Source organism: Vicugna pacos, chromosome 1 (assembly GCF_048564905.1).
Source record: "Vicugna pacos chromosome 1, VicPac4, whole genome shotgun sequence".
Classification (NCBI taxonomy): Eukaryota; Metazoa; Chordata; class Mammalia; order Artiodactyla; family Camelidae; genus Vicugna; species Vicugna pacos.
In genome coordinates, this window is record NC_132987.1 from 74435311 (window position 1) to 74459148 (window position 23838).

General features: G+C 40.1%; 1 protein-coding gene across 14 annotated transcripts in view; it reads right to left on the reverse strand.

Moving 5' to 3' along the window:
- Positions 1–23838, reverse strand: part of PHLDB2 (pleckstrin homology like domain family B member 2) — a 98719-nt gene that overhangs the window by 64707 nt on the left and 10174 nt on the right. For all 14 annotated transcript variants that reach the window (XM_072965450.1, XM_072965446.1, XM_072965441.1 and 11 more), the window contains exon 2: positions 15354–16702. In XM_072965450.1, the coding sequence (XP_072821551.1) occupies positions 15354–16688 (1335 nt within the window). In that variant the 5' untranslated portion in view covers positions 16689–16702. The remainder of the gene's footprint in view (positions 1–15353; positions 16703–23838) is intronic.

The window sequence follows — 23838 nt, forward strand, 5'->3', positions numbered from 1 at the left end:
CTGGAGTATCTATCTTACAGCGTGGTTGTGAAAATTAAAAAAAAAATATGGCTGGCATTTAGAATGGTGTCCAAGACACAGTAAACACAATAAAAGAATTAGCTCAGTTTTCTAAGGACAGTCTCTCAGTCTTTCCGAGGCAAAGCCTTCTGTCTGCACTACTGTACCCGTATTCCCTCCCACCATCCTTGTGGCTTTGATCAATCAATTATCCCGTCTCCTAAACTCTTTATTTCCTTTCTACTGACTTCTTCCTCTGTCTGAAAAATGTACTCAAATTCCTTATCTCCCCACTCAAATTCTAAACCATAAATTATTCTTATCAGATCACGCAGTAGCTCTCTCCTCCTACATCCCCTCTTTCCTTCACACCCCAACACCCCACACCCCCATCTCAAAGAAGCTGCCAATGCGCAACACTTCACTTCCATCATTCCCAGCCCTTTGTAGTCTGGGGCAGTGTGCCCTGCCTTTGTGCAGACTGGACGTCCTGTAAGAGAAGACGCACCTCTCACTTCTCCAGGAAAATTAGGGGTAGAGTGACCAGAAACAGGAGAACCACTTTGAAATAAAGATAGGATGGGAGTTCAGTAACTCTGTCATCTTATATTTTATGATTTGTGGGGCAAATTGACTTCTCTTTCCCACAGAACAGCTGGACTTTCAGAGCAGAATCTGTGTTAAGTTTGATTAAGTGGAAAGAACATTTATTTGTATTTGAAGCTCTGCCACTTACCAGATCCATAACACAGAACTTTTTTATCAAGTTCAACCTTTCAAGTCTACTACCTGGTATATAAAGCAGAGATGGTAAAATTAGTGCCCACTTTAGGTTCTTGGAGAAATCAGTAAGGGAGTGTGTATGAGAACACTTCATACACTTTATACCATAAAGTTTAAAATTGGTGCTATATAGCAGGCACTCAGTGTTTGTTAACCATGATTAGGGATGGTTTCCATCAAAAATTTGATGTGAAGTAGATAATTGCCCTGTAGGTCCTGGGGAACCATCTCTAATACTGGTTTAACAAGCAAACCTAAAAACCGAACCCAATTGTTTTCATGCAAAGGAAATACAGGAAAAATATGTTATGCAGCCAAATGTCTCTCTGAAAATTCACACATCTGTGGGATTCTTTGCCAGTCTGGAAAGAGAGAGAATTCCCTCACTGCCCCAAAATTTCTCCCGGGGGTGGATCATGTGCCTGAGCCCAGTCGCCATAGTAACCTGGGGAAGGAGTCTTTTCTGTCTCTCACTGCCGTTTGGTCCCTCTATCCCCAACAAGACAGAGTATCATGTATTTCCTACAGCAGAGCAAGTCCAGTGGAGTAACTTCTAGACAGAACTACCTTCCAAGAAATCCATTCTTCTATCCAGCGCATACACTTCACCCTTGACATAAAACTCAAGTGTCTAGTGTGAACTAGACACTTGGCTCCAGCTCCCTTGGCTCCAGCTCAAACACCAGAGATAATCAGTGTCCCTGCCCTATGAGTGCATGCCTCGCTCAAACACCTGAGGGACTTATCACATCCTGCCTTTCCTCATACCCAAAGAAATTCAGTTTTTAATCTCACCTCATAAATCAAATCCTCACACTCCTGATTGTTATTTTTAATTACTATTACTCACTGGTGTGTAAATAGCTCCCTTAAACCCACTTGCCTATACTTTCTAGCTGTCCTCCTATTCTGGAAGGAGCTTATACTTGAAAAAAAAATCTGTCTACCTACTGATCTAACTATTACTAAATTTACTAAGTATATTCAATTAATATATTTAATAATTTAATAATATATAATGTTATACAATTATATAGATAATATATAATACATATATATGCTGAGGTAACATTTATTTTGATTTTCATTTACATCAGACATGTCCTAAAATGTTATCACTTGAGTAAACTAATGCTGTTACTCTTTACCCTCGAGAATGTTTTTTCAACTTGCTTTTTCTGCCTCTAGTTATTCTGTGCATCTGGTAGGTAGACTAAGTTAATCTCTGACCACAATGACTATCTAACTAGGATCTTCTGCATTTTAGTCCTTTTCTGATGCCTTCTTGCATCATGTTGCCGTTTAAACTCAACTGACAGACATGAGAGCTATGAAAAATTTTACTTTTATAAAATATCAGGGTTGAGGTGAACTACTTAAAATTTACAAGTCATCATTTGAAAGAAAAGGCCCATTATGAATTACCCCACAACATTATTGCTTCTACTCAGACATTTTAAGGTGGAAAATAATACACTTCTCCCTATACACTAAAAAACACTGGCTGTAAAGAAGGGAAATTCATGTGATTAAAATGACCATAATTTCCACAATGTCTAAGAAAAATACGCCAGATATTACATGAACATAATATCTCTTACATGGACAGTGTTTTGGAAGAAAATCTACATGGTGCCTGAGCCCCTTCTGTTAAACAGATTGTGCTATTACCCACACCATTAAAGAAAACATGACAAAATAAAGTCCAATAGGACTGTCATTTGTTTACATTTTCACCTTGGCTTAACTAAGTTTCAGAGGATCTTTTTGTTTTTTGTTTTCCCTGAAAGACCACAGTTTACAAAATACAACCCATTGACATGCTTTTAGAATTTTATGTAGTGTTTTATTTTGTTCAGTCAAAACCAGTGCATGAGAGGTACCACAACTCAATCTTCACATTTGAAAATCTATCCTAAAAAAAAAAAAGAACTCTTTTTTTTAATGCATAAAGAAGTCGGTGAAGTAAAAAAGTAGGAAGTCTAAGGTGTGAAAAAAGGAGGGTGAGTTATCACATATCAACTGAAAGCATTGCCATGCAACTATTTATGGGAGATACAGCTCATGGAAAATGCTGTGTGCTAAATTTTAAAAGCATGCTATAGAGTTTCATATATAGGAAGTCAAAATAAACAACGACATGTCTTCTTTCTATATTGGAATTGTTAGGATAACTTTCAAAAATTCTAATCTCCGCCCAACATGACTTAGGCCTTGTTCTTCGTGATCTGATGGAAAAGGCAGACTTTCAAAGTTATTGTTATTCTATAACAGCTATTATTCTATAATAACAAAGTCCCTGTTATTCTATAATCAAAGTGAAAGAATAATAAAGGAGAAACTTGTTCTTTTTAATTTTACTTAGCATTTTCTTAAAATTGTCTTTTCTCTAAACTGCCATCTAACCTACATCTAATCTAATCTAAACTGCAATCCCAAAGCTAGGGTAGGGTCTTAGCAATTTTGAATGAGAAAAAATATCCATTTTTCCAAGCCAAAATTCTTCAATAGACCATGCTCCCACAGAAATATTTCCCCCTCATAGTCAATTAGACTTCACCAGAGCAAAGTTTTTGGCTAGTTGATGTAGAGGTCATTTTCTCTATTCTTCTAAGCACAACTAAGAACCCTAGACATTTTATATATAAGACAAGTATAAGACCCTGAATGATGGAGAGAAGGCAGTAGGTCAGCTAGGAACCTAGGGACTCAAGGAAAAGCAGAGATGGGTACCCTTGATTTTCTTTGGCCTCATAAATCCCAAATTTGAAGCTGGAGAAGAGACAACAACATGCAACAACCTGGCTCAATCTCTAGACAAAGGTGCAGAAATGAAAATAGCCCAAATTCAAAAGGCTGCATAGTATATGATTATGTTTATGTAACATTCTGGAAATGACAAGATTATAGAAATAGAGACCAGACCAGTGGTTGCCAGGGATTGAGGAGGAGATGAGGGTAGGAGGAAAGCAGGAGTGGCTAAAAAGGGAAAACAGGAGAAAGTCTTGTGGTGTTATAGCTGTTCTGTACCTTAACTGGAGCACTTCGATACCCTGGTGTAACAGGGAAGAACAAATCTGACTCCATAATAGATTTGTTTCTTTTACTTTAACCTTTGTATTTTATTGTTTTTGCTATAAGTTAAGGATGCAGCCTATAGCCTGAAATATACAGGATAACCAGTTTTCAAGGCTCTGACCTTTAAAGATTTAATGCTTTTCCATTCATGTAGAGACAAAAAGTTGCAGAACAGAGAATAACATTTCTCTCACTGGAGGTTTACAGAAGCATCCTGATCTGACCCATGCAGACAGCTGCAAGAACAAAGTCCACCAGTCCACCAAGAAGTTCACAAAAACCAACCCCATCTCCTCCCCTTTTAGTATAGAAGAAGCCTGAATTCTAACTCTGGTAAGATGGTTCTTTGGGACACTAGTCCACTATCGACTCAGTCTCCTGGCTTTCTGAATAAAGTCGCTATTCCTTGCCCCAACAGTTTGTCTCTCAATTTACTGGCCTGTCACGGGGCGAGCAGTACAAGCCGGGACTCATTAACACTGGTTGTGACATTACACTCGAGTGTGCACCATACAAGATGCTACCTCTGGAGGAACCTGGTAACGGGTACATAGGATCTCCCTGAATTATTTCTTATAATTGAATACACGGGAATCTACAACTACCTCAAAATAAAGAGCTTAAGTTTTAAAAATGCCTTCTAATAGGTCTTACCTTATACACTGAGAATGCTGAATCAAAATTCTTCCATTAAAAAGCGATGAATGTGTCTGATTTCTAATACTTGTTTTGGACTTTTTTTTTTTTCGAAGAGTCAATCTTAAAATTTAAAAATATTCTTCATAGCAAATTATTCCCATAAACTTTTCTAGAATTAAGGAAGAAAATCTCTCATTACAAGAATTAGCCAGCATAGTCACTAAATCTATTATTTGATGAGAGATTTTTAAAAGGCAGGTCAATAAATGGCTTTTAATTTAGAAATACTAAATAATTTGACAACAAATATGCGGGTTGTTTTTCCTGGGAAGAATCAATAGTCCTCCCTCATCAGCCCCCTCCCATGTACCTGCTGGTATTGATATACTGCATTTTCCATTTTCATCTAGTTTATATGTTTTTCTGTGTTGATTTACCATTTTAGAAAAAGAATGTGACTTTTCCTATAAGTGACATAGTGGCATACAGGGCCTCCTTTTAGTTTAAGTTACATTTTGTATTTCAGCATTTAGCTCAAGAATGCTAAATTACGCTACGTAAGAGGTGCTGTACACATCCCTCAGTTCTAAGCAGGGATTTTTAAATGTGTGGCACCATCAAGAGGCAAGAGCTTGTACTGCCACTATAACAAGAACCCAGGGTTTTGCTCTCAAGTAGTCAGGAACCTGCTTTTAATAGCAACTGTCACAGGCTACTGTAACACAGAATTACACTGAGACTTTGGCTCTGTGTTTCCCCAATGTGGAGTCACTAGATTATTGCTAAATGGTATTTTTTTCCCTTCCCATTCCTCTTCTACCCATTTAGCCCTCCAACTGAAGAAGAAAACAGACTGGCAACTGTTTTTATTCTCAGTTAACTGAGGACAGTTGACAATCTCAATTTGCTAATGATTAATTCAATATTTACTGAACGTCTACATTTATGCCAACAATTTGCTATTTAAAAGATAAAGACGTTATTCTCTAATGACCCAAGGTGATCTGACCATAGATAAGTCTACTTTATATTATCCACTGGTTATAGATTTACTCTTATTTTATTAGAAATGAAAGAAGTTGGGCTTAGAGAATGGATAGTTTATTTAGGTGTAGACAGTATCACTAATCCAATCCTGTGCTGTCCAATATGTTACAACTGATTTCACTTTTTTTTAAAGTTTTTTTTCAATGTAAGAAAATCTGAAGTTACATGATTCTCATTTACAGCTCACACTGTATCTCTGAGCTAGACTCTATAAACCATCCAAACAAGGCATGAAAGTGAAAGAGGCAGACGATGGCAGAGAGCTGACTGGCCATTTTAAACGTAAGAGCTAAGAAAAGCAAGGCTCCACAGAAACAAATCAGTCTGAGGCTTATGTTAATTCTGAAGATCAAATCAATTAATGTAATAATGGACATTCCGATTTGGAATACAGGAAGTAAGTCATAATACCTAAATATCCCTTTAAAAAGTCTGAGCCACCAAGTTTATTTGGTTTGTAAACCAGCCTCTCACCCCATTTGCAGTTTAACTGGGTCACTTCCCACTAGGGTAACCTTTTTTTTTTTTTTTTAAACTAGAACTGTAGTCAGGGTGTAGCAAGAGGAAGGGCCACATCAGGAAGGAGATGCCTTTCAAGTCAGATTGGAGTACAAAACAGTGTTTCAGTACTTAAGCTTGCCTTCACATTTCAAACACATTCTTCTTAGGGGAAAATAAAAAAAAGATGGCTAGGCAGCAACAGACATTCTCGTAACACTGTCTATTCTGCCTCCAACTAAGTAATGCTGTCCAGTGTATAGTACAGAAAGGTCTGAATGCCCAAATTGTCTTTCAGGGTCAGGAGTCACTAGGAAGTGGAGGCAGCAAGAAGCAGGTACAGAAGTAAAACACACCTAGAGGGAGAGTAACTTTCACCTAACAGTGCTCACTCGTCTTGGGTTCTCAAATAATTTTCCCTAATCAGAAAACTGAATTTTAAAATCTGTTTACTCTCTGATCTTTAAAATAGTATGTGTCTATTGGAGCAGAAGACCTAAATAGACATCTCTCTGAAGAAGACAGACAGATGTCCAAAAAACACATGAAAAGATGCTAAACATCACTAATTGTTAGAGAAATGCATATCAAAACTACAATGAGATATCATCTCACACCAGCCAGAATGGCCATCACTAAAAAGTCTACAAACGATAAATGCTGGAGAAGGTGTGGAGAAAAAGGAACCCTCCTACACTCTTGGGGGAATGTAAATTGGTGCAGCCAGTATGGAGGACAGCATGAAGGTTCCTTAAAAAACTAAAAACAGGCTTACCATATGATCCAGCAATCCCACTCCTGGGCATATACCCAGAGAAAAGTGTAATTCAAACAGACACTTGCACCCCAATGTTCATAGCAGCACTATTTACAATAGCCAAGAGGTGGAAAAACCCAAATGTCCATCAACAGATGACTAGATAAAGAAGACATGGTTTGTATATACACAATAGAATACTATTCAGTCATAAAAAAGAATAAAATAATGTCATTTGTAACAACATGGATAAAATTTTTTTAAAAATAGTATCTGTCTTACCACCTTAAGGAGATTAGAGAAATACACATTATGATAAAATCTCATTTTACATTTTATACAACTCCTTAAATATGCTCAATTATACTTCTATTTAATTCTAGAAACATTAGATCTATTGTCTATTCAAAAGTACACAAGTCTTGGCTTTGTATGATCTTGAACAGCACCAATTCTTACAAAGAATGTCACAAAAGTTTCAACAGAAAGAAAAATATCTCATCCTCACTTTTTTATTTTTAATTGAAAAGTGGAAGGGAATTTTGCCATTTCTGGAAGAGAAGGATGCATTTGTGCTGAGATATTTGCATTCTTTTGTATAGGGCTTCATTATTACCTAGAACTAAGTGTATAAACTTAAGATGTCTGGGAAATAGGGGTGCAATCTACAACCACAGAATAAGGAAAGCCAGGACGAATGTCATTTACTCTTTCCAAAGACATGTGTAGAATGCTTCCCATACTCTAGTCATCTGGCTACTAGGTGAATGCACAGCAGTCAGCAAGACAGGCATGGATGGTCCCAGCTCTTTGCAACTTAAAATTATTTAGTTGTAAAGTGTTTTTGGAGACACTATTAGAAGAAAACACCTTCCAAGTTGTAGAGAATCACTGACCTAGACATTTCACCTACTCAAATAATAAATGCCATGAAAGTATTAATATGTATCTTGAAAGAAAGTCAACCTTATCTTCAGAGTTGTAGAGTATGTAAAAAGCCAGAAAGCCTTATTCCATGGTGCCTCATGAGAACTGGCATCATATTACAATATGTTTGAGAAATAAATGCCAAGTGTGGCCCCATATAGTTCTAAATGGCGACAATGCTGTTTATCAAGGCACCACTGATAACCACCATCAGCCAGAAAGAAAATATCAGGTGGCTACAAAGCAATTTGTGGGAATCCACTGGCTCTCCACAATAGCACACAGATGCTTTTGGTAATGTAGCCAGATGAATACTCTTAATAGCAGTAGGGTTTGCTTTAAGTTTTTTAGTTTCCCTTTCTCTTTTTAAAATGACTTTAACTGCTCTAGATGAACTAGAAGGCCGTCACTACCTCTGCGTTACTGGAAGGGATGCAGGTATCAAATGAGATAAAGAAAAGAACATCCCACTCCTATCTACTTTATAGTGATTTATTTCGCCTTTTGAACATATACTTTGTTAAAAGATCACCACCCCAGTGGTTGTTTAGGAAGTGTAAACACCCACTGACCACCCCAAAAGGACGTCACAAGGTCTGCGAGCTAAAGGGCACACACTTCATGCACACAGACCCTTTCAATGCCTCACTTGCACCTAGTTACTCTTAGTTTAGAATATTTTTAAACAAATCTTGATAGCCGGTTTCTAAAAATCATAACTTAAAAAAGGTCTGGCATAATGACAAAAGAAAAATTGAAAGTTGAGAGCAAAAAAGAAGGAAGAAAAATTATAAAAAACTAAACATCTCAAATAGCCCAGCAGTTGGAAGCTATTTAAAGTTGACTCGCTGTGGATAGTTATTTCTCATTAGTAGGTCCTTGGAGGTTCGTGATTAGAGTGCAATCTTTAATACTCAACCTTGAGTTTTCAAATAAAGATTACACAAGTTAAAAAAAAAAACCCAAATGCAACAATAGTATAATCACAACTAACCTAAAAAAATACTGCAGAAATTATGTTTAGTGAACTGACTTTATCCTGCTTAATTTCCTCGTCAATAAATTCATTACATCCTTGGCATCTATTAATTCTATATTTGTCTAAGAGTTGGACTTATTTTTTTGAAAATTACGCTTTGACAATTTGGAGGTCCCAGTGAATTGTCCCAGTGGACACCTGTAGGGTCAGTTAAGCTGCACTGCTCACCAAGAACACCTCATAGGCTGGAAGCCCAGGCACGTCTTTTCTGGGCTCTTGGAGTAAATCCAAAAAGGCAGGAGAACTCTACCTTCACTGACTCACTAGTCTCTGAAGTTTTTGTTTTCCTGCTCTGCACTTCTGATTCTCGGCCACGTCTGATTGAACTTTCAGTCTGCACACAGCCAAGAATTAACCCCATCAGTGGTGCAGTGACTGGGAATCTGGTTTTACAGTCTGACCACTTGGCGATCTGTCAGGCAGAATTGGAATCTAGCCTTGCTCAGGTGAGAGAAAGCTGAGCATTTGTCTGTCATCATTTCTCATTTGTTTGTTGTTTTGCTCTGTTAACTCAAATCAGGACAATATTTTTCACCCAGTCTCTATACCTGAGAAAAAAATCACTGTGTGAGTGAAATATTTTCCTACCTCCTGAGGATAATAATAAACTAATATAATGGAGCTCTATTATGATTGGTTTATAGAGACTAGTAAGCATTTAAATAAATCTAACATGCCCAATATTCCAAGGGAAAAAAAACCCCCAAATTCTAATAATTTAAATGTGTTCTCCTTTCAAGAAAAAGACTTTCCTCATCAAAACTGCCGACTTCAGATGCAGTTTTTTTCTCCTTTGGAATACAAGTGCACATGATTAAAGTGAATCCTTGCACAAATTATGAAAGACTGACCTGATTTTGGTTTAAAATCAAACTTGACTGTATTTGGCTTAAAAAACAGCTATATATCTTTGCCTTATTTTATCGGTGTACAGTATAATACAAGTGTAATTTCATTTTTAAAATAAGTTTGGATTTGTTTTATCATAAAGAGATTAGTTTATCTGAACTTCTTAAATGTTTTATATTAGCTTACTGAAAAGATAAGCTAAGATTACTTCCATATACAGTTCAAGATTTTAAAAAATGTAAAATTTGTGCTCAACTAAACTGAATTGTAATTGTGACAAATATTTTCATAGCAATAGTAATGCTGTTCTGCGATGTGTCAGCTTAAACTAAATTTCCAATATCTTTAAGTGCTTTTGTCTTAAGTACCTGGTTGTTCCAGAAAGTGAAAGAAGACTGTGAAGAACAAAAGTTGAGGGAAATTAAAAAATTGTAGATTTGGATGTCAGAGAGATCAAGATGTCAGAGAAGGAGGATGCTGAGTGAACGTCCACGTGAACACAGCACAACTGTATCCACATGTGGAGTGACTCTCACTGCACACAAATTGGAGGCTGGAAGAAAGACTTGTCTATAACCAAGGCTGTGAATAAAGATCCACGTGGAGTCAGGTAGGGAGCCAGAAAGAATCAGGTCAGGGCCTGCATCTGGGAACACAAAAGTGAAGGGGGATACCATGGGATCAGGGATCCTCTCTTGAGAGTGAGGTGTCTGAGCCAAACATTGGGCACCCCAACCCTGGGGTCCAACACAGGGAAGATGAGTCCCCTTAGCTGGTTTGAAAACCGGTAGGACTTATGGGAGTGCTGTAAGACACTGAGGCTCCACTCATGAAGAGTGGGTACCCACACTCCCTTACCTTCGGGAACAAAGGGGAGGAAGCAGACTGAAAACTGTCCAGGAATCTGTTTCCTGCAACCACCCCACCCCCCGTCCCCTAGTCTGCACCAGGTGCTTGCTCCAGCCCCTCTTGCTCTGTTGCTGCTCGACACTGGGGCAAAGGTGCCCATGTGGGGGGAGTGGTGCACATGTGGTGGAAGCAGAGCCAGATCTACCAGGCCCTGTCGCTGAACAGGGTGAGGGCAGGCTTGCCTGTGAGTGCTCACGAAAGCAACAAATAGGAGACAGCCCGGGGCTCTGACAGGCTTGCTGGGACTGTCCCAGCATGCAATCCAGCCTCAACCAAGCTCCACTTCAGTCCTTCTTGCTCAGACCTGCTCTTCACTAGGGCGGAGGTGCCACTGCTGGGGAAAGTACACAGTCAGAGGGAATGGAACCAGTTTGGACCAACCCAAAGGGCTTCTGCTCCAGTACCTTGGGACCTGACCCTGCCCCTGATTGGGTGGTGTCAGCCACTGAGCAAAGGAGAAGTCCCTGTTCACAACTGGCTCTGGCTCTAGCCCCTCCATCTCCAGCCCTACTTTCCACCAAGGTGGCAGCTGACAGCACACCCTAGGGGAAGATGTGATCCATGCTCACTTCAGATCTCTCTCTCTCATCAAGGCCAGTAGACACATGCAGAATGCATAGGGATGCTCCCCCAGAAGGACACTCCTTCAAGATGACTGCAAATAGTAACTTTTCAGCTAATTCCACAGAAACAGAGACATTTAAACAAAATGACAAGACAGAGGAATTTGTTTCAAATGGGAGAAAGTGAAAAAAGTCCTGAAAAAAAAAAAACCTAATGAAACAAACAAATAATTTACCAGATAAAGATGTTATAAGCATTAGTTATAAAAATGCCAACTGAATTTGGGAGAATAGATGAACACAGTGACAGTTTTAACAAGCTAGAAAATATAAAAGAGAACCAGTCAAAGCTGAAGAATACAATAACTGAAATGAAAAATATACTAGAAGGAATTAACAACAGACTAGGTTGTGATACAGAACAATACATAAGCCAGCTGGAAGACAGAATAAGGGAAATCCCCCAATCAGAACAGCAAAAACAAAAACAAAATGTTTAAAATGAGAAGTTGAAGAGACCTCTGAGACAACATCATGTGTTGTAACATTCGCACTATAGGGATCTCAGAAGGAGAAGAGAGAGAGAGAGGGGAAGAAAATGTATTCTATAAAATTATGTCTGGAAACTTCCTGAAGCTGAAGAAGGAAACAGACTTCCAAGTACAGGAAGCACAGACAGTTCCAAACAAGATAAATCTGAAGAGACTCACATCAAGAAATTACTGCAATTAAAATGGCAAAAGTTAAAGTTAAAGATGGAATTTTAAAGGCAGCAAGAGAAAAACAAGAAGTTACATGTAAGGGAATCCCCGTGAGGTTATCATCTGACTTTTCTGCAGAGAATTTGCAGGTGAGAAAAGAGTGGCATGATTTATACACAGTGCTGAAAAAAACCTACAACTCAGAATACTCTACCCGCAAGGTTATCATTCAGAAGTGAAGAAGAGATAAAGAACTTCTAAGACAAGTAAAAACTAAGAGTTCATTAATACTAAAGCAACCCTCCAAGAAGTGTTAAAGGATCTTCTCTAAGTGGAAATGAAACAGCTACAACAAGAAGTGAGAACTTATAGGAAAGAAAATACATAGTAAAGATTGTGGCTCAATCACTTAAATAAGTGAACATGGAAGTTAAAAGACAAAAACGTAAAATCAATTATAACTACAACAAAAAGGTAAAGGATAGATATGAAGATGCAAAATATGACATCAAAAACACAAAATGTGGGTGAGGTGACTACCAATTTAAAACAAGTAGATGGGGGGAGGGTGTAGCTCAGCAGTAGAGTGCATGCCTAGCATGCACAAGGTCTCAGGTTCAATCCCCAGTATCTCTATTAAACATACATACATACATACATAAATCTAATCACCTTCCCACCCCCACAAAAAGTAAATAAATAAAATAAGTAGATAAAGCTATAGGTCAAACATATATGAACCCCATGGTAACCACAAATCAAAAACCTACAGTAGATACACAAAAACTGAAAAGAAAGGAACACAAGCATAACATTAAAGAAAATGATCAAACTACAAAGGAAGAAACTAAAAGAAGAAAAGAACAGAAAACAACTACAAAACAACCAGAAAACAAGTAACAAAATGGCATTGAGTACATACCTATCAAGTCACTTTAAATGTCAGTGGACTAAACGCTTCACTCAGCATTATGCTGCCTACAAGAGACTCACTTCAGAGCTGAAGTCACACACAGACTGAAAGTGAGAGGATGGAAAAAGATATTTCATGGAAATGGAAAGGCTAAGAAAGCTGGGGTAGCAATACTCACAGCAGACTCTGTTTAATCCTCCTTCTGGCTGATACTGTTGGTTAAATTAACCACAGATTAAGCAGAGCCACTTACTCTTACCCTCACCGAGTAGTCTCTGCTTTCCTCTCATGCTTACCTAAAGATCTTGCTTACGTTACAGAGTAGAATGTCTTTAACACAGAAAGACAGTCTCAGAGCCTGTGGATAGAACTTTACCAGGCCCTCTTCACTCGCTATTTTGGAGAACAGACTCATGGAGAGAGACTGAAAGAAGAGCTGACATTATATAGACAAGTATGAGACAGTCCTAGGCTTAAGCTAGATCAAATTTTCAGGACTTCTTTCAGTCCAGAAATAGATGACTTCATGAAATCAAATTAATGACCCAAGATTAGAAGAACAATTAATTACATAGAGATGTTTGAACTGATACCAGAAATCTAACTTCTCTATGTGAATATGTGTTTTGGAAAATTATTGGCATCATTTTTAATGTTGTATTTTCTGGTGGGGAAATACCCTTTCAGTGTTCATCTTGATCTATCTCTAACCCTAAACTTAGTTGACTCCAATTTCGCAAAACTAAATGAAACATTCTTCTAATGGTAGCTTGTTCTCCTTGGTCCCTCACAATTCAGGAAGAAATGTTTTTTCTGAGTCACTTTACTTTTTCATGGCAAGAACATTATTCGCATGGGCTCAGTAAGAATCTGTCTTCCCTTTTACTGGGATGTAATCAGACAAACAGACTACACGACAGAGGCCAAAGCTAGAGTGTCTTATTTAAAAATAAGCCCCATTTCATCAAATATGACAAGCCCCTTATTAAGGAAAAAGAGCTATAACCTCATATCTGGAGCTAATACCCACAAAGCTCTCTCAAGAGGTTGAACTAGGATCTGTTTGTAGCTAACAGGGCATCAACCTTACAAGCAGTAAGGAAGGTCACTTCCTGGTTTACCAGGAACCTTAGAAGATTTGAGAAAACTAGAGGAAAGAAAAATTCACCAATACTTTTAAGAGTTAAAGATGAAACCCAATGGATACGAACTTAAAGTATGGTTTCCTATCCTTCGAAAAGTAAATAAAAGCATTTAAGGAAGACCTCTGGAGTGATGAAAACCATTCAAATGCTCTCCTAGATTCCTTAATCAATCAACATCTAGAAGTCAGTTCTCTGGCTTTATTAATGGTAACTGTTCAGCACAGTATAGCACTAGATTTGCTATCCATCTAAAAGAAGGCTTTTATATACTAATTAAAACTATTTCTAACCTACGCCAATGAATCAAGCCCAAATATAATGCCTTTTTGTGACCATGAAAAATCTTTGTAGACTATTTATGATAACAAAGGAATTCTCATTCTGGAACACCATCTGACATACCCACCCAGTCCTCTAGCGGTACACACATTTGTTTTCACTCACTATTATCGATTAGGATATTTGGAAACTTTATAAGGATGGACATTAACCTATTAAAATGTGAGTGATGCAAATAAATCTTTTTCTAAAAATTCAAGCAAATACTGTCTTGTATAGATGGAAAAAATTTTTGTTCATTATAAGCCAAAGGCTACAATTTTATTGTCCTGTAGGGCATTAACTTGTTTTGTATGTGATTCAGAAATCTTATTCCAGCATACTTTCTAAAATACCTTTGACACTGCTACATTTCTGTAAATCAGGTTTACCATTCTGCCACTTCCCTCATTAAGGAAATCATTAATCACTAATGAGTCAAATAATCTAACAGGTATTCTTCCTTTTTTTAACATATGCTTAAAAGCAAAGAGCACAGAAAAATGCAGCAGTTTGTTCTCATTTGTTAGTAGGACTCTTCTGTTTCCTCTTTTCTTACTATTTTCAAAAATTTTTTTACAGTAAGCATAAATCCACAGGCAATTCAATAAATTTTTTTTTCCATCTGTGTGGTTTGGAGTCACTGTACGTATTAGTATTAAGACATGGCTGAAAGGAATATGGTGCGTGTATGTACTGTGCAGAAGAAAGCTTATGCACCATTGGGGCAACCTTTCAATTTTCCAAATAACTTGCTACACAGAAAAATTTACTGCCTAATTTCTAATGAGTTGTGATTTTACTGATTGTATTTTATCATATACATGCCAATTTGATGATATAAATAATACAAATCAGTGTTTTCTCATAGTCTTAAAAGAAAAGTTTATAAGACTTTCAAAGAAATTCAGTAAAATTCACAACTGCCTTAGTTAGATTTATCAAGAATTTGTACTTGTGAGACCTCTTTATAGCGATTAATGTAACATGAGGTACACGCAGGCCTTCAAAATATCCACTTGTGACCAATAATAGTGATCTGGGAAGAGGAAGGTTAGCAGGAGGAAATCTGAGAAGGGACACCTGGCTAGTGCATACGGAAATTCTACACGCCCATATATATCCTTGGAGTTTGTCTCCAAGAAGCTGTTCAATGAAACAGTGAGGTTAAGTGGGATGAAGATTACCAATCGCTCCATCTCCTGCTCCCTGAGTCTCTCCTCCCTCTGCCGCCGGTGATAATCCATCAGGTCATCTCGTCCCGAAATGGAGCTAATGCTGCTTTTCCGTTCCCGAAGGACCGGCTGGGGGGTTCCTGAGGCCTGTCTGAGGCTGTCCAGGTCTGCATCATCAAACTCAACAGATCCACACGAGAAATTCCTCCTGGCCGCACACACTCTGTCCAGCTCTCCGGGAGGAAATAACTGACCCGGGCTGGTCCCTGAGTAGGAAGCCCTGTCAAGGTCATCAGAGGTACAGGAAGAGGTGGAGGCCAGAAGCATCTTCCGAGCCACTCGAGGACTGGCAGGGATGCTGAGGGTGGAACTCACATAAGGACTGCCCTCAGATGCAGGGGTTTTATAGGGTAAAGCTCCTGAGCTCAAAGAAGAAAAATTCAGGTAATTGTCATTGTCTATGATGCTATGAGGTAGATCCTTTTCCCCCAGTTTCGTTCGTTTGGAGTTGCCCAGAGAGCTTCTTGGAGGCAAACTGAGAGGCGTCAGTTGGTTCTCTGTGGCCCTGTGCAACCTGGGGAGAGATCGGCTGTAGGCACCCATGTGACTCAGGCTGCTGCTCGAATACTTCCTGGTTCTTAAACTGATGTTTTCGGAAGCTGGCTCCTTGTGTCTGGTCAACTTGGGCTGAAGTGTCAGGTTGTCCTGGATGCTTATTTTCCTGGCTTGCTTTGGGCTCGAAGGCATGCTTGCCGCCCCTGACCTGCTGATGGGCGAGGAGCCAGCATCACTCAGGGAACTTCCGTTCCACATGGTCAGGAGTGAGCCAGACGCTTTTCGGCCTTCCAGCCCTCCCAGAAAGTAGACATTGTCATGGGATTTATTCCTTGAGCTATATTTGGAATAGGGAGGCTTCTCTGCGAGCCTCAAAGACCTTTCAGGGTCCCGGCCAGTAAAATGATCGAAGTCCGCTCTCCCAAGTGGATATCCACTGAGAGAGGGCGACGTGCTGAGTAAAGGAGTGGGAGGTTTCATAGAAATACTTTTGTCAGTTCCATCGCAAGAGAACTGCTTGGCTCCCTGGATTTTGGCCACAGAGGGGCTACTTCTGACACTGGTTCCCAAAGGAGAAGGACTTCTTTTAGTGGGCACAGGTTGTGAGAGGGTTAAATAGGAACCAGAATAGTCTCCATTGGCTTTAAATCTCAGACTGGAAGAGTATTTCTTTGGGCTCAGGCTCTCCATCATGTTTTGTGAATCGTTCTTGAGGAAATTCGCTGCAAAGTCCGCCTCTAAGCTACCATTCTGTAAATCCAGCTGCTTTTGCATGTGGCTCTGCTCTGCCATAATCTTGTTGGAATCTGTAGAGAAAAAGAAAAGAGAGAGAGAACTTCACTTAACAATGAAGATCTATTTGTTCATCGGGACAAACAGCCTTGCAGTCTGACCTGATGTGATTAAAAAACACAAATGCTGTTTTCATAAGAAACCTAGTAAAGCTGTACTGCAAAATGAAGACAAATAAAGATCACTAATCTGGGATTTTTTATATACAAAAGAAAAATAACTCAAGGGGACATTAATGATATTTGAGAGGAACAAATCCCCAACCAGTTACAGGTGCAAGATGAGTCTGGTACCTAAAACAGACCATGTCCCTCTGTTCTAGTCCTTGGAGGACCCCCTGCTTCCTGAGAACCTAGCAAATACCCAAAGGGATGATGCAACGGCTCTTCCTTTAGATGTCTCTGTGAGAGTCATTAACCGCTCAGAAGTAAAGTCCTGAGGAAACTAAATTCACATTCTAGCAAATAAAAAAAATTTAATGTTAGCCACTAATCAGTAACATGAGGGTTAGAAGACGGTTCTTTAGAAAGGGCTATGAGAGTACCTTCCCTTCTCAACATGGACTTAAAGCTCCTGCACCCATTAGAGAAAGGCAGGTATTAGTAGAGGAAAGAGTGTTCCCCAGGTTACTGCCAGATCAGGGTCAGGGTGGAATATTTAAAAACCTGAAACTGATGTCCCCTTCAAGTTCCCAGGCACCCCTAAGGCACCGTGCTCATACTTGACTTAAGTCCTCTCACAGAAACAACTTTCTCCCTCTTTTGCACCCATCTGAACCCACCCATTCTTTGAGGTTGAGATTAGGATTATATAATCCATGATGAAAAAAAAATTTTTTAAATGGACGCACCCATAAGAATATGCTTTAGACCCTAGTTTGAACAATTTAACTTAAGAACTAAAGTTTTAGTCTATGAAAATGTCCTTTAATTATAAATTATCACTGCAAATGTGAATGCTTATATTTCAAACTGATAAAAATATCTTTAGATTATCATCAAAGTGTAAACACAATTTACACATTCTCATTGAACTAGGGTACCGCTAAGAACATCCTCCATCTCCTTAGGCACCTGAGACACTAGTTACCACATCTCTGGACCATGTATAAACAGTAGCACTTATGGTTAGTAATCAGCATCAGAATGAGCTTGTTTCTGTAACTAAGACACACGTTTAAGGAGGAGGGTTACGTCTAGTGCTTCTCCTCTTATCTCCAACGCCTCCTGACTCCCACCATCCCACAGGTGAGACGCTCAATGAACATGAGTCTTCAATGTCAGCCACACCTTCCCCACTCCCTCCCAGACACAGAGAGAGGACCTTCACCTTGCTTGTTCAGCCTCACAGGTTCCTGGGCAAATGAAAACAGCCTAAGAAAGAACTGCTTCTTATCCACAGAATGGGACCAAAAAACAGTTTGGCTGCTTAATTCTAGAGACGGGCCGAGTCCTCACACCCCACAAGGCCGCAGCTTTCCCCGTCAAGCTCTGCCTCGGGTTCCTCACCGTCCACCCAAAGCCCTGCCCTGATGGGTAAAAGCGTGGTTATCTTTTGAAGTGAAACTCAAAAAAATTGAGATTCTCCTTTAGAATTGCCTCCCTGCTGGGATCTGGCCCTGCCCTCTGGCTCTTGCCAGGCCTTTCATTATTTAGAGACAGGACCATCTCTGCCACCGAGACAAGTGTCCCTCTCAGCACTACCAAGTCTGACCTCGAGAGCAGACTTGAGATTTATCTCACCATGCCGTCTTGGAGGACTGAAACCAAGATGACCTCCAGTCTTGGTTCCTTCTATTCCCAGCTAACTTTATCACACGTTGGTTTGCCGTGATGAAATTCCAGCAAATCTTGACCAATTCCCTCAAGTTAAATATTTTTGAATTGAGGAAACAAGGAAATTCGTGGATCCTGAGAACATTGCTCTGTTATTTATTATGGGGGGGGGACACCCTAATTGTCCAACAATAGGGAGAAAGTTAAGCTACAGTACATTATATGAGTGAATAGTAAACCCTTTGAAATCTTACTTTGAGGTATATTTTATAGCATTAAAAAGTACATTCATATAATGTTTAGTAAATTTTAAAAACCATGTATGCAGTGAGTGCAGCCTTCTCATACACACGCCCACCTATACACGTGGTTTACACAGATGTTCAAGCCAAAGTCCTGCAAATCATCACTGATCTCCTCTCCCCCCACCATCTCCTTCACTCCTCTATTACCTCCTCCATTTTATCCATCAACAAATCCTATCAACACTGTCCTTAAAATATATTCTCAATCTGATCATTTCTTGCCATTTCCACTGTTAGCCCCATTCAAGTCAATATCCTCTCCTCCCTTGTCCATCTGCCTGTTCTCCAAGAACAGCAACAACAGGATGAAAGAGATCACACCACAGAGTTGGCAGTGGTTTTACCAGGTGGTAGTATTGCCAGTGATTTTTAATTAAAAAATCCAAATGAAGAGGTGTGGGCCTAGGTAGGCTGGCGTGGCCCAAAGGCTCTGAAGGGCCATCTCCTAGCAGCCCCAGGCTGGCTGTGGGGAGGGCTATGTCACCAACTGCTTGTCATTCCATGGGGGATGTTGGCCTTCGCCACCCCAACACGGAGAGGCCAAGGCTGGGGACAGTCCACACTCCACCGCCCTCCTGCCCCTCCCGCCCTCCCCAGCTCTGGGTCTGTGTCTGAACTGTGGATCTTGCAGAAGAACCTGCAGCCACAGATATGTGACTGTATCTTGACCAACAGCTTGCAGTGCAAAGCCAGGCCAGTGTCATGCATTACTTACAAAAAAAGGGGATCATTTTTAAAAAATTGTTTTTACCCTGACAATTAAGAAAAAAAGATTAGTGTAAAATACTAGCAGACAATCTGTAGTGATACTTTATTTTTAGGTGGATTACACTCTCATTTTCCCTAACTCTTGTCCAGTTTTTGAGCCAGATATGAACTCTTCCAAAAAAACGTTACTTTAAAGAACTTCTTGATCAGACCAGCTTAATATGTAAGTATCTGAAGACTTTAACAGTTTTTCCAGATCTTCTAAATGACAGAGGCAAGAATTATAATTATGTGAGTTTACCCATTCCATACTTTTTGCCTCTGAAAAACTACACAATCAAACGTAACACCTTCCCTAATATGAACAAGGTGAACAGTGGTTACCCAAAGTCTCCAGATGACAGCTGAATATAGTCAGGTAATTTTAGCATGTTCATTTTTAAATGTAGTTATTAGATTAGTTCATTATTTGAAGTGATTGTTTATTGTATAGAAAAAAATTAAAACCCTAACAGGTAGTTGGAGGCACTTCATTCACTAGCTGGGTACTAAGTGCCTGCCGTGTGTCAGACGCTGGTTTACCAGGCGTTAGTGCTGCTCACTATCATTCCTGTTCTCTCCTTTCAGAAACATTAGCAGTGCTGTCCTTCCTCGTCTCCATGACATTAGGTGTGGCTATGTCCCTTGCTTTGATCAAGGAAACAGGAGAGAAAGTGGCATGTCGGTTGCAAGCTGAAACAGCACGGGCTGGAGCATGAGTCACCATCTCATCCCCTGCTGCAACGACTAGCCTGCATCCGAGTCTGTAGGGCCTTCCTGTTCCTACCTCCCTCAGCGAGGACGGCGTGGAACGGGGCCTTTGCCAACCCAGGATTGTCTTAAGCCACTGAGATTTGGGGGTTGTTTGTTACTCTGAAGGTGCTAATCTTCACTAAGTGCCTACTATAAACCAGGCTTTGAGCTAGGCCCTGGGAAGTTTGTGGTCAAAGACATCATTTCCTGCCTTTATAAAGCTTACAGTCCAAAGGGAAAACACACATGTGAATCAATGCTATACAGTGTGATACCTGCTGTAACAGGATTTATTGACAGATTGGTAAGGGAGCACAGAGCGGGGCTAATCCACTGAGAGTGGTAGCCTGGGGAAGTTATGATAGAAAGAAATGACAGTGACGTTAAGTCCCACAGAAGGAAAAAGAATCTGATGGGTATTATCCAATGATAGCATAAAGCTACCTTCATACCTAAAATTTTGTGGTGTTAAGGACATAAACAAAATCCCAAGCCCACCTGAGGTCAGACTGTGGTCTAGTTGGCAAGCACCCTGTCTCTGACAGAATTAATAACAAAAATTGTGTAGGAAAAGGGAACAGTTATTTTTTATGTTTAATAACCATGTAAACATGCTCTCTGGGGTCCAAGCCTATTCCTATCCTAAGTGCAATTTAAATTGGACAGCTATCTTCCAACCATTTGGGACATTTCAGACTAGGATACAAAGGGAAATCCACAAGTGAGATGTCAGAATAGACAAGAAAAGAATTAAAGTCAGGTAGTGGGGAAGATTTCAGTTATAAGCTAATGCATACAAAATGGGAAACAGAACGAAGTTAGACAGAAGAGGTTTTCCCACCAGGTGCAGAGACAGCAATCCAGGAAGGAAGCCAGAGCAGATGTTGCCAAACAAAAGTCAAAAGCTGAGCACTGAGCCCAACTCTGCATTTTCAAGATTTACTCTAATGGTACAGAATTTACTCTAATGGTACCTCATGTCGAAATGGATACTTAAAAGTTCAATTTTTGACCCAGCCATATGAGACACCAATGTCAATTTAGATGATAAAGTGGATTAATATATTTCAATATGTTTGCAGTTGCAAATGCTACTTAAGCACCCAAATGAAACATTACCAAACTCTGTTCCCTCTTCATTTGGGCCAATAAAACTACAGAGGGTCAAACTACAACGAAGTATTCTTACTACCCTACAGGGTGGCAACACTTGGTTCCCCTCTCTTCCTCACACTTTTTTTTTTAATCAAAAAGTATAACTGCTGATGCAGTTTTGTTGGCCAAACAAAATACAACACAAAAATATTCCACCAGAGCACTGGCTAAAAGAATAGCAGTTCTACAGTCTCCAGGGAAGAGACGGGCAGGACATTTGTAAATAATAAGCCACATCTAAGAAACAGCCATGCAACGTTTCTCTACTACAGAGATGCAGAAGAAAGCTACAGATGATTCGGAATAGAAGTACATTCCAGAGAATGGTTTACAAGACATTCATGTCTGATACCCCAGTTTTTCAGTTCAGTCTTATGGAGTTTATTAAGGACGTGTAAAAGGTTGCACATTTAAAGGTGTACAATATGGAATTCACTCACTTTCCAGAAGCTTAGTTTACCAGCCATAGCTGAGTGCATATGTATGTACACTTTTCTCAGTTTGAGATCTCTTAATCCCACAAATCAATTCAACTCAAAAGGTGGAGAACCACACAGCTGGCCTTTCTGCCCCTAGGAGTGACAATAATGGCTGGTGATACCTCTTCTCCTTCCTGACTTCCTGGGTGTTCTTTTCACTGCAGGTGAGATCATGTGAGAGGAGGCGAAGAGACGGGACAAGCATAGGGAAATGTAGAACAGTAACCAGGGACGCACTCGGAATGAGGATGAGTGGGAAGGCAAGGACAGCAGAGGCAGGAGGGGAGAGAAGGCGACGGGGGAGACTGGGTTTCACTCCCCAGCAGTGAGGGAGAGGGGCGGTGATAGAGCACTGCAGACAGAATGCAGCCGACACTGCAGTGGAGTTCAGGAAAAGAAAGAGGAGGACGGTGATGGTGGGAGGTCAAAGTGACAGATAAGAGGGAGGGCGGCAGGGAGAGGGGTCTGTGTTAACACGTGTAAGAGAGGAGGTGAGGAAGGCTCCAGCGTTTCCAGCCTGGCCTCTTGATCTCCACTGGTGTGTTTACTTTTGGTTTCCTGTACATTTCATGTAAACAAAAAGAAGTCTCCGGGAAATTATAAAATCACAGCACTTTGTTATTGTGGTAGGAAAACAGCCCCAAGGGCCTTCGTGGCCCCATACCCTGCGGAGCATCTGCACAGAAACAGAACCGGGCGTGGAGCCGGCAGGAGGCGTCTGGTGCCCATCTGAGAGAAAGGACACGCCGGGAAGTCTAAACAAGAAAGAAGCTAATGTGCGTTGAAACGTTTGGGCTGACTTTTCAATCCATAAATTTAATCCCTCCAGAGCGCTGGTTGTTTTATCACCTGAAATGTACATCATCTCACTGTCAATTAGAAAACACCAGGCGTCACTCAGAGCTCTCTGGGAGGTACCGCGGACAGGCAGCACGTTTCCCCTTGAAAAAAAATTACTTGAAAAACTAATCTCAAGGATCACGCTGAAAAGTTTCTTGGCAGATTCTTTTCTCTTTGGCACAATGCTGACATCTCTTTTAAAATATAATTCTCTGGCTCCGTCTGTACCAAATAACACCACAGTGACACTAACCCCATCCACACCGTAAGCCACCAACAGTGAATTCAGGGCACTGTGATGGCCAGAGCTGTACTGATCTTGGTTTCCAGATAATGAAAACACACTCGAGGAGCAAAGGTTTTAAAAAACAAAGAAATTAAAGTGAACTATTTGCCGTGCTGTGCTGTGTGTGTTTTGTTAGAGGAAAGGGACTTACAGTCAAGCCTGTTTATATAAATCCAGTTTTCCACGTAATTTATGCTAATTACACAACACATTACTTGTCACTTTTCCTTGCCATGCAGCCATGCACAAATGGTTCTTAGGATAATCCAATATAGCAGGAATTGATCAAAGGGAGACTGCCAAAGCAAGTGAAAGAAAAGTGGAAATCTTTTCATACTGCTGGGAAAAGGGGATGGATGTAGACTAAAGGAGCAAATTCAGGAAAAATAATCTCAAAACGAAGTCATGTGGGTTTAGGTTAAAATTTCCCCTTTATAAAAAAGTTTGAGTCTCTACCGTGCCCCACAAGGGGACTCAGAGTGGAGGTGCTGGCTCCGGGAGCAAACTTGTCATGGACAGTGGTCGATGCCTGGGGTTTCAAGCTCTCGCAGCACACTGGTGGTCCACAGACTGGTCTCTCTCAGCACTGATGTTTATGATATGGCAATGTTTTAAAGCATGTACTGATGACATGTAATGGAATTCAGACACCAGCTTAGAGCAGTGTGTCAGGAGCAGTGCCATTCGGGGGGTGGGGAAGGCACCTACTGTGGTGACCACTGGGGTCTGAGAGAAGAAGCTTTTAGAGGACTGAATAAGAAATCTGTTTCAGATGTCCAAACGGACAGAAGAACCTCCCTCTTTTTCCAC